At 45.5% G+C, this 11,547-nt stretch overlaps 1 protein-coding gene across 3 annotated transcripts in view; it reads right to left on the bottom strand.

The window, feature by feature from the left end:
* The window catches only part of IL18RAP (interleukin 18 receptor accessory protein), a 30,684-nt gene extending 21,048 nt beyond the window's left edge, over positions 1 to 9,636 (bottom strand). Inside the window, exons 1-5 of one of the 3 annotated variants that reach the window (XM_069583735.1) lie at positions 9,247 to 9,636; positions 5,278 to 5,434; positions 3,192 to 3,362; positions 2,065 to 2,386; positions 1,463 to 1,646 (exon numbers count right to left, since the gene is read on the bottom strand). In XM_069583735.1, the coding sequence (XP_069439836.1) occupies positions 1,463 to 1,646; positions 2,065 to 2,386; positions 3,192 to 3,264 (579 nt within the window). In that variant the 5' untranslated portion in view covers positions 3,265 to 3,362; positions 5,278 to 5,434; positions 9,247 to 9,636. The remainder of the gene's footprint in view (positions 1 to 1,462; positions 1,647 to 2,064; positions 2,387 to 3,191; positions 3,363 to 5,277; positions 5,435 to 9,246) is intronic. The other 2 variants (XM_069583736.1, XM_069583734.1) reach the window with 2 other exon arrangements.
* Positions 9,637 to 11,547: the final 1,911 nt, after the last annotated feature.

Raw genomic sequence — 11,547 nt, forward strand, 5'->3', positions numbered from 1 at the left:
ATCCAGCCATCTTATCCTCTGTCGTCCCCTTTTCCTCCTGCCCCCAATCCCTCCCAGCATCAGAGTCGTTTCCAATGAGTCAACTCTCCGCATGAGGTGGCCAAAGTACTGGAGCTTCAGCTTTAGCATCATTCCCTCCAAAGAAATCCCAGGGTTGATCTCCTTCAGAATGGACTAGTTGGATCTCCTTGCAGTCCAAGGGACTCTCAAGAGTCTTCTCCAACATCACAGTTCAAAAGCATCAATTCTTTGGTGCTCAGCCTTCTTCACAGTCCAACTCTCACATCCATACATGACCACAGGGAAAACCATAGCCTTGACTAGACAGACCTTAGTCGGCAAAGTAATGTCTCTGCTTTTGAATATATTATCTAGGTTGGTCACAACTTTTCTTCCAAGGAGTAAGTCTTTTAATTTCATGGCTGCAGTCACCATCTGCAGTGATTTTGGAGCCCCCCAAAATAAAGTCTGCCACTGTTCCCACTGTTTCCCCATCTATTTCCCATGAAGTGATGGGACCAGAGGCAATTTAAACTCTCTTCCCAAATTCTTCCACCCAGGGCTCAACTGACATCAGAGGACTTGAGAAGAGATGCTCATGCAGCATTTGTGTGTCTGATAGAACTTAGAAAAACCATAAAGCCCAGGGGAAAGGTGAGATGTTTTTGTCACGAAGTTTACTTGCACGTCGTTCCTGACTCAGAGTCGTTTGGGAACTTGTCTTTCCCTGGCGCCTGTTCCCTTTTTGCTTAACACTGCCCTCCCCCCACCCACTACTCACCAGTGCGAGACACCTGTCGCCTGGGAGGCCTTGTGTTTGCCGTCTGGTCTGCCCAGGTGTGCCCTCTTCAGAAAGTATTCTCATCTCCTGCTTCTTTAGAAACCCTTCAAGACACACTTGTTGGGTGTCCCTTTCACCTTAACCATACCCTTTGCTTTCCAAAGGCAGTAAAGTTGAACAAATCAGGTTTTCTGCATGAGCGAGTGGTCATAAGTTTATGTCTTAGCCTCCCAAGTCATGTACTTGAGTTTTAGAAGATTTTCTGGCACTGATCAAGAGGGTGGTTCTAATGATTGGGATATCAGATTCTGTGGCTGCTAGGGGATTGACTGCTTTAGGAAGTCAGGTGTTTTCCATAGACATGAGGCCACGCTTTGGGAAGTTCTGGAGCAGTGGTCCCCAACATTTTCGGCACCAGGGGCAGGTTGCAAGGAAGACAGTTTTTCCATGGACCAGGGTGGGGGGAGGGGGTGCTTTTGAGATGATTCAAGCACATTGCATTTATTGTGCACTTTATCATTATTACGTCAGCTCCCCCTCAGATCATCAGGCGTTAGATTCTGGAGGTTGGGGACCCCTGCTCCAGACCTCAGATTCAAACCCATGCTTCTATGATGTACGTAAGGAACTGTTAGCATAAAAAACAAACTCTGACATCAGATTCAGAGAAGTCATTCTTACCTGGTACCAGGTCACCTCTGGACTCTGTGCATCACTTTGGTGGCTGAGGCCTGGGCAGTAAATGGAGCTCATGCTACCAAGAAGAAGGTGTTGCTCATGTGAGACAGCACTCTCACAGGACATATTTGTTTGGGGCTTAACTTCTAAGATCATCCGGACACAGCAGGCATTCTCTTGGGGGCTCCTAGGGAAGTTAATAAAGTCCCGTAAACACAGGAGATCAATCCAGTTAGTCTTAAGGGAAATCAACCCTGAATATTCATTGGGAGGACTGATGCTGAAGCTGAAGCTTCAATACTGTGACCACCTGATGGAAAGAGCGGACTCATTGAAAAAAGACTCTGATGCTGGGAAAAATTAAAGACAGGAGGAGAAGGGGGATGACAGAGGATGAGAGGCATCACCAACTCAATGGACATAAATTTGAGGAAACTCTGGGAGATGGTGAAGGACAGGGAAGCCTGGCGTGCTGCAGGCCATGGGGTCACAAAGAGTCCGACATGACTTAGCAACTGAACAATAACAACGTGAACACAGCTGCTATATTCAGATAGTAAAGGACGTGGAGATGTTTGCAGAGAGAAATGCACTTGAGACATTACCTCATCCTAGGTCTACAAATATATAACCCGGCATGATTTATCCCTGTGGTCAGAAAATGAAGGGTGCTCTTCTCCTGGATGACCTGAGGAGCATTCTGAGTGATTTCTACTGCTGGGTCTCCATTCTGAGGCTGTAGGTACCACTGGACATCAGATAGGTTCTCACTGCCACGACAGGGCAGGTATTCAGAACCTTGGGTGGGTGAGAGTTGACTTCCGTGGTAGAAGTGGGATTTCTGTGGCTCTGGCAAATCACAAAACAAGACAAACTCCTCTCCACACCTTGCAGAGTATGTTCTAAGCGGCTTTTCAGTGAAACAATCTGAAAACCACAATAAGCAAAACAACCCAGAAACACATTAGAAGATGAAACTCTATAGCACTGGTGCATATACACTGTAAAGAATGAAACAGATATCTAGTGGGAAACAGTTGCACAGCCCAGGAAGCTCAGCTCGGTGCTCTGTGGTGACCTAGAGGGGAGGGGTGGGAGGTAGGAGGGAAGTCCAAGAGGGAGGGGATACGTGTATACATATGGCTGATTCACAGGGTTGTATAGCAGAAACTCACACAATATTGTAAAGCAATTACATTCCAATAAAAAAATAAAAGCAACTCTTTATCTTCAAACAGTGACTGGAAAAGTGCCTATTCTGTTAAATAAATATTGAAAGTTGTAATTTTTAAGAAAGAAGACATTCTAACTTTTATTTCCAAAGAGTATATGGTTTCACAAAGAACTGAGCTCCCATGGGTGTCTTTCTTATTATTATTTCCCATTTTGTGAGGAAAAGAAGTTCAGGTCTAATTCCCTTCCACTGGTCTTCAGCATCACTAATAGTAATGGAGGTTTCCTGTTAGAGATGGCCAGCCTGCCTGTAATTCCTCTTCAGTTGCAGCCACCGAACACTCCAAGAGGGTAACTGGGCTCCCCATCAATGCTTGGGATTAACTCAAAGCTGTTCAGCTCAATCGTGTCTCCCCAAAAATGTCACCCCCATTTTAACAGCAGAGAGGAAGCGCTCTGTATAATTATATAAATTTCTCCTGTATTACAGAATATCTGTCTCTTTCAACTTGGAACATAAGACTCACAGGGTTAGCAGGAAAAGTCAAAAAACCCCTACCTGGAGTATTCAATCCTCTAATTCTCCCTTGTGCGACAAGCCAAAGAAATATCCAGCCCAAACAAAGCATCATTCTCCCTGGGTCCCTGCCATCGCTTCAGGACATTGGTTCTGCGGCCACAGTAGAGGACATTGCCCCTCAGAGCTCCACCCTGAGAATCTTCTTCATTTCTGTAAATCAAGAAATGGGAAATGAAGAAATTGGAACCAGCGATCAAAACACAAGTCACACAGGAAGCTTTGAAAGGGCAGGTCCTGCCCAAAGAGCCCTCACATGCCCACACTCTAGGGGCATTTTTCAGCGGTGTGTGGCAGTCCCTGCACACGTCACTTCTTACTCAACTGAAGGAGGAAGGGCATCTCCGACTCTGGGCCCTGCTTGAAATTACAGTCTGTACAGTGTGTTCTTTTGATGCTATGTCTTCCTGGAATACTTTTTTTTTTTTCCTTTTCTTAAGTTTCTCACCAAGTATGTAAATTTTCAGGCTCCCCTGGTGGCTCAGCCAGTTAAAGAACCCACCTGCGATGCAGGAGACCTGGGTTCCATCCCCTGGTTGGGAAGATCCCCTGGACGAGGGCATGGTAACTCACTCCAGTATTCTTGCCTGGAGAATCCCATGGACAGAGGAGCCTGGTGGGCTACAGTCCATGGAGCTGCAGAGTCAGACAAGACTGAGCGACTTTCACGTCACTTCTAATCGCGTATATTTTCATGAGCAGTTTAGAAAGAGTTCAGAGAAAGTTTTGCTGAAAAGATGACCCAAGTTGAGTGAAAATGTCAGATTCTTGTTAGGGAAGCTAGTCCTGTAGCTCATGTGTATGAATGAGAATGCCTGTCCTTTGCTGGTTTGTAATAGATGTTAGAGAACAGGATGTCTGACTTGTTGTGCCCCAAGTAAGACAGGGAGTATTGCTGCTGGGTGGCGTTTCTAAGGATTCTCTGAAGTCTGAAAGGGAAAGAAGGTCACCCCAGGGTAGAATGTCAGACCCTGGGCTGTGCTCACGGTGGTTTTGTCCACCTTGTTGATAGAGTGGCTGCTGGACCCTTCAGACCATTTGGAAGAGAGGAGAGATGAGGCTGCTGGGTCCATTCAGCTTATTGTTGTTGTTTTGTTCAGTTGCTCAGTTGTGTCCAACTCTTTGGGACCCCATGGTTTGTGTGATAGTTTGAACATTTTTCAAAGACATTGCCTTTCTTTGAGATCGGAATGAAAACTGATGTTTTTCAGTCGTGTGGCCACTGCTGACTTTTCCAAATTTGCTGGCATGTAAAGTGCAGCACTCTAACAGCATCATCTTTTAGGATTTGACATAGCTCAGCCGAAATTCCATCATTCCACTAGCTTTGTTTGTAGTGATGCTTCCTAAGGACTGCTTGACTTCACACTCCAGGATGTCTGGCTCTAAGTGAGTGATCACACCATCGTGGTTATACTGGTCATTAAGACCTATTTGGTACAGGTCTTCCGTGTATTCTTGCCATTCAGATTGCCATAACAGGAAACCAAAGACTGGGTGATATACCCAAGAGAAACATCTTTCTCGAAATTCCGGGGTCTAGAAAGTCCAAGATCGAGGCACCAGCCGGGTCACCTTCTGTGAGGCCTCTTTTCCTGGTTCGTAAGCCACACCTTCTCAGCGAGTCCTCATAAGGCAGAAGGGGCTACCCATATGAGAGAAACAACACGGAGACCACCCTGACCTGAAGCACAGAGCAAGTTTGGAGGAAAGATTCGGTATCGATGGCAAAAGCCACAGAGAAGTTGGGCACAAGCAGGGCTGGACAGCTTCCGTGAGGCTTGGCCACGGCCGACTGGATCCGCAAGTGTGGAGGGTTTAGGGTGATGGGGACGAGGGAGTCTGAAAGGAAGGTGGGGAGTGGGGCAAGCCACGCCCTCCCCAGGCTACCCTGCACACAGGAGACAGGACAGGGAGGCGTCTCCTCCTGTGCTGACTTCATTCCACCTTGGAGGAGGAGTGGGAGGGGGAGCAGGCCAAATGCAAGTGAGGCTAAGGAGAGACAGCATGTACCAACTCCTCTGAGGAGGCAGGAAGGGACAAACCCAGAAAACCACCGAGACATTACCTTGGATGGAGGCGAACAGAGTCATCTACAGTGGGAGGTTCCTCCAGATCCGTTTGCCCAGGTGGGACCCGAAGTCAAGATGTTTCCACCTGGCGGCTGATCTGCTGAGAGGAGGGTGTGTTCAGTGAAGAAAGGGCTTCCGAAGATGGTGGAAGACCTAGGGTGCCAGGGACGGGGACCAGAGTCACCACATCACTTTTCCCCAGTGGTAACAACGCGGGGGTGAGGAGGGGGCTCTTCTTATCTTCTTACCAAGATTGTAATCGAGGAATAGGGCAGGATAAGTAACTGCCTTTCAAGATGTGGTCTGCCTCCCGCCTCTGCTTGCCTTTCCTTTGCCCACAAAGCCCCTGAAGGGACAATAGCTCCATCTCCAGTCACTGCCTAGAAGCATCTGCCTAGACAGCAAGACTGAGAATGTCATTTCTGTGCTGATAACCTCACCCATGAGATAAAGAGTCCATTCCAAAGCATCAGATGCCAAACCCTGTATGACCGGATATGGCTCCCTTGGGCCTTACCTTGTGCTTCATTCCCAGAGAGACCTCCACTGACCACTTGCAGCATGATCAAGTGGTCTACCTCCCTCCCTATTCCCCACTGCACCAGCCAGCAGCCATCTCTCTTATCACTCACGTGTTGGATTGCTTCGTCTCAGCACTCATTAGTGTCTGAAAAACATCTTGTTTTAGAGACTTTTCCCCTAACTAGAATTAAAGCTCCATGCCAGCAGGAACTGAGCCTGTCTCGCAGGCTGCACACTGTCTCCAGGAATAGGGTGTGGCTCACACAGAGCTCAGTGAGTCCTCTTTCAGAATTTATCCACACCACTCTGTAATTGTCGTTTCATATAACTTTGGACACCTCATGCGAAGAGCTGACTCATTGGAAAAGACTTTGATGCTGGGAGGGGTTGGGGGCAGAAGGAGAAGGGGACGACAGAGGATGAGATGGCTGGATGGCATCACTGACTCGATGGACGTGAGTCTGAGTAAACTCCAGGAGTTGGTGATGGACAGGGAGGCCTGGCGTGCTGCGATTCATGGGATCACAAAGAGTCAGACAGGACTGAGTGACTGAACTGAACTGAACTGATACTGTGCTCTCCCACCAGGTTGGCAGCTCCTTAAGGGCAGAGATCCTGTTTCAGAAATCTTATCTCCAAAGCCTAGGACAAATCTTCATGCATAAATCATAATCGATTCTATTGTCCAAATAAATGAAGAAGAATTCAGGAGTCAAAACAAACCAATGTCGACAATTAACTTGCTGTGTGATTCTAGCTAAGACACATAGCCTCCCTCTGCACTTCAGGATTTTTTATTTGCAAAATAAATTATTTGGACTATAACAGTCGTTCTTCCACCTTCGAGCTAGGGGGCTCAAACTTCTGGGGATTTGGCTGAGAAATCTGCTTTTTTTTTTTTTTTAAAGCTCCCTGATGGGGGAAATCATGAGACTCTATGATTTCTAAGATTATCTCAGCTCTAACATTCCATGGTTCCATGATTGAATGAACCAATGGCCAATCATAGAAAATCAGCCACCATGACACCTGTAAGTCTCCAGCCCTCAGAAATTCCCAACCACATCTTGAGTGGACAGATGTTCTATCCATGACAAGCTTACTTGCTGGCGTAGGACCTCAGGCTGCCTAGGACTGTCCCTAGGCTATGCCTTTGTCTCTGGGATTGTGTTTCTCAAATGATCTCCTTGACAAGAATCACTCAGAATGCTTGTTATAAATTCACGTGTATGAGCTCTCCAAACCATATTAAATCAGATTCTCAAAAAGAAGAACATTGGGCTCTATATTATAAACAAGTGTCAGGGGACTTCCCTGGTGATGAAGGGGATGGGAGTCCACCTGTCACTGCGGGGGACAGGGGTTCTATCCCTGGTCCGGGAAGATCCTACATGCTGTGGAGCAGCTAAGCTTGTGTGCTGCAATTACTGGGCCCACGACCCTAGAGCCTGTGCTGGCAACAAGAGGAGCCACCACAATGAGATCCTGTGCGCCGCAACGAAGAGGAGCCACTGCTCATCGCAACTAGAGAAAAGGCTGCGTGAAACAGTGAAGACCCAGTGCAGCCAAAAATAAACACATGAAAGAAACAGACAAGTGTCAGGGAAGTCACCGTGACCCAGAGAGCATCCCAGCACAGTCCTGCTCCAGGGCAAGAACAGAGCCTGGGGAGGGGGTCTGTGCTAGGCAGGGCAGTTATTGCCAGCACTGCCGTCAGCTGAACGTGAGAGCTGGTCCATTCTGTAAACCCCATCCATGTGGGATAACTCAATGGGTTTTGTTTGTCAGCATCTACCTCTTTGAGATCTTTTAGTGTCTATGAGATGCCTTCCATTCCACCATCACCAAAAAAACACTTCCAGGAATCATAAGGAATTACCCAAGGTGCGTTTATCAAACATTTATCATGCACTGAGCAACTTAACCAAACCAGGCTGCAAGTCTGTTCATAGGAGTAAAACAATATAGCCAGGGAGCTCTGAATCTAACCGGGTCCTCCCCTTTTACATACTTTCTGCTCACACTTGGGAAGGCGGCTGTTGTCTTTCTGGTTTTACTGATGGACAAGAAAGGCTCACATTGCTTGAAGAGCGGACCCCACTATTAATGATTATTGCACATCTTAGAAATATTAGCAGAGGAATTTGTGTCCGTATGAAGAGGGTCTCAGAGATTCTAATTTTCCTATCGCCATATGTCACCACCTCAGAGGAGCAGATGAGAGGGGGCTTCACTGGTGGTGCAGTGGCTAAGACTCTGTGCTCCCAATTCAGAAGGCCTGGATTCCATCCCTACTCAGGGAACCAGATCCAACATGCCTCAACTAAGTAAGAATCTGTATGCCACACTAGGAATCCTGCAAGCTGCAGCTAAGACCTGGCATGGCCAAATTAATACATTTTTTAAATGAAAATGAGAGTCACAGGGTGACTTCAAGTATCTGAAGGGTCTCTTCTCCAAAACAGCTCCATACCTGCTTTCCATGTTTCCTTTGTCAGAGGTTGATGATCCCCCCACCCCCTCGCCTCCCAATCAGTTGGTTAAGACTACGCTTTCAATATCTTTGGTTGATGATTAACTTTTTTTTTTTTTTTGGCTGATCCAGGCTTTTGATGGGAGAATGCTGCCGGTACTAAGTCACTTCAGTCGTGTCCGACTCTGTGCAACCCCATAGATGGCAGCCCACCAGGCTCCCCCATCCCTGGGATTCTCCAGGCAAGAAAGGCAGGTGGAGCAGGCAGGTATCAACAAAGAATCTGAGACTCAAGTAGGGGAATCCCACCGTCAAAGACAATTTCCCCTGGGATCATCGGTGACTATACACAGAGAACACATGTACATGAAGACTTCTGATCTGGTGTAATAGCAACCGTTTAATTCAACTAATATTATTATGGTTCTCACATAATCCATGGTAGCTTTATATATCATTGTCTAGGAATTACCGAAGATCAAGAGTGTAGCTTGATCCAGTGGCTAAGACTTTGAGCTCCCAAAGCAGGGGGCCGGGGTTCAATCCTTGGCTAGGGAACTGGATCCCGCTTGCTGCCGCTGAAGATCTCACTCATGTGCCGCAACTAGAACCTGGTGCAGCCAAACAACTAATTTTTTAAAGAGTGTAGCTCACACTCTCAGAGATCTTAAGGCGGTCAAGTCAAGACAAGCGTTGAAATTCAGCAACCACCTTAAATCCCTCCACTCTCCAGCTTTCCCGCAGCATTATAGAAAGGCTTATTTGGTAACCACAAGCTTTTTAATAACGCGAAGCCTGCACATATATGGAGATACAAAATTTGCTAGTTCAATACCACACCTATCAGTATAAAACAGTTTATGAAAAGGAACTGCGTTAGCAACCCATTCTGAGAATGTTTCAAGTTCTGTCCTCTACTTACATTTGTTGGTTAGGAAATCTCGTGAAAAAAAATGTACGCATGTCTTACCTGCACTTCCTGTCCTTAAGACACTGAAAAGGAGGAAGGACCTTCAAGGCTTTAGTTCAGTGACTGCTGGCTTTTCTATCTGATGAAGAAATGTGAGCATATCCATTTTGAAAGAGGAATACAGTATGTCATCCTGCCCAGAGAGATACATGTAACTCATACAAGTTTAGAAATAATAAGATAAAACTGGAGAGAAAAAAAAGGAAAACCTTTTACTAAAGGAAAATGACCATTGACATTGTCAAATTTGTGATCATAAAGAGAAAAATCAAATTAACTGCCTCTGTCAGTAGAAGGAAACGACCTAAAGATGAAGCATCTAAAATTTTCTCCAGGCCAACCTCCTTGACTAGATAAGGTTTGCGGTTAGGTTTAGTTGAAAGAGTGAGTAAGCCTACTTCCTTTACAGGAATTTCCTGTACAGATTATTAGCATTCAACTCAACTTCTCAACTGTGGGTTTTGGGTTTTTCTGTTTTGTTTTGTAAAACTAACTCCCCAAAATGTAACCTTTATGATATAACCTAAAGCTTTTCTTGTGATTAACTTTTTTAATTCTGCAAAAGAAGAAAAAGAAAAACTTTATCAACATTTATCTGAAACAATAATTTATTTATATAGACATGGAAATAAATTTAAACTCTAAAATCATCAATGTTTTTTGGTGCCTACTTTTATTAAAGGAAAGATTCAAAATATAGCATATAATTAAGAACACCCCATGTGGTGTGTGCTCAGTTGCTCAGTTGTGTCTGACTCTTTATGACCCCATGGTCTATGGCCCACCAGTCTCTTCTGCCCATGGAGTTTCCCAAGCAAGGATACTGGAGTGGTTTCCTCCTCCAGGGGATCTTCCTGACCCAGGGATCAAATCTGCGTCTCCTTCGTCTTACATTGGTAGGCGGATTATTTAACCACTAAGCCCCCTGGGAAATCCCAATTAAGAATACTACTGTTCCTTTCATAGAACAAATAAAATCACTTAATAAGAAACTGAGGACTCTCTGAGAGCACCCTGGTCAGAAAGAGTTTTGATTCAGCTTCTTGGTTAAGCCTAGAAACCATCCTTCCTCAAGATAAGGCTGATTCATTGAGCATCAGAGCGCTCCAGGGCTGTTTCTACATTTATCTAGAGGATGATGTAAGATGCAAAAGAAGACTATGTTCACTTTGGGATGAAGGCGAAATAAGTGTTTACCTGAGATGGAGGAGAAAAAAGGGAGTGAGTTATTCTAACTAGGAATGAACCCCAAAACATATCTGTCCCAAGTCACAAATCTGCCTAGAATTCCAAGAGAAAATGGGGTTTCTTCCAGGCCTGTTTCCAGACAGGTCACAGGGAGCAGATGAACGATCTTGCAGGCACATGAAGCTCCAGGCTCACAGTGTCATGAGGCAGCAACACAGCAATAAGAATAAAGACCCGGGAAGAGACATGTCTAGATTGGAAGGGAAAGGCCAAACAAAAGGGTTGCCTATGGCCTGTATTCATACCTGTTGAGTTGAACTAGATTCAAGTGAGTTGGGATGTGGGAGCTGTCTTTGTAAAGCTTCAGAGATCCTGATGCAGACCTTGGAGGTGAGTCTAAAGTGATTCAGGGAGGCAATTCCTAAAGTGAGTTGTTTGACAGCTCAGATTGAGAATGAAGAGGGCTTGACAGGAGAGGTAATCTTATCTTCAGCCCTTGAGGAGGAGCTGAATGTCCTTGACTTAGTTTTATGGCTGAACTCTTAGCATTGCATCTTGCTTTATTGCTATCCTTTGTTTTTGCATTTTCTCACTTTGATTAAATTTGCTCTTTGGAACTCAAGGAAAGCCTAGGCAGCTAACGCTCTCCTACAGACAAGAGGTGGGGGACTTGGGGTTCTGTCCCTGGGAATGCCCTTCAGGGGTCCTCTCAGTTTCACATTCCCTGAAGTGTTCAGTCCGTTATGCTCACCAGAACAATGCAAAAAAGGCCTTACAAATAGCTGTGAAAAGAAGAGAAGTGAACAGCAAAGGAGAAAAGGAAAGATATAAGCATTTGAATGCAGAGTTCCAAGAAATGGCAAGAAGAGATAAGAAAGCCTTCTTCAGCGATCAATGCAAAGAAATAGAGGAAAACAACAGAATGGGAAAGACTAGAGATCTCTTCAAGAAAATTAGAGATACCAAGGGAACATTTCATGCAAAGATGGGCTCGATAAAGGACAGAAATGGTATGGACCTAACAGAAGCAGAAGATATTAAGAAGAGGTGGCAAGAATACACAGAAGAACTGTACAAAAAAGATCTTCACAACCAAGATAGTCACGATGGTGT

The sequence above is a fragment of the Ovis canadensis genome, chromosome 3 (assembly GCF_042477335.2).
Source record: "Ovis canadensis isolate MfBH-ARS-UI-01 breed Bighorn chromosome 3, ARS-UI_OviCan_v2, whole genome shotgun sequence".
Classification (NCBI taxonomy): Eukaryota; Metazoa; Chordata; class Mammalia; order Artiodactyla; family Bovidae; genus Ovis; species Ovis canadensis.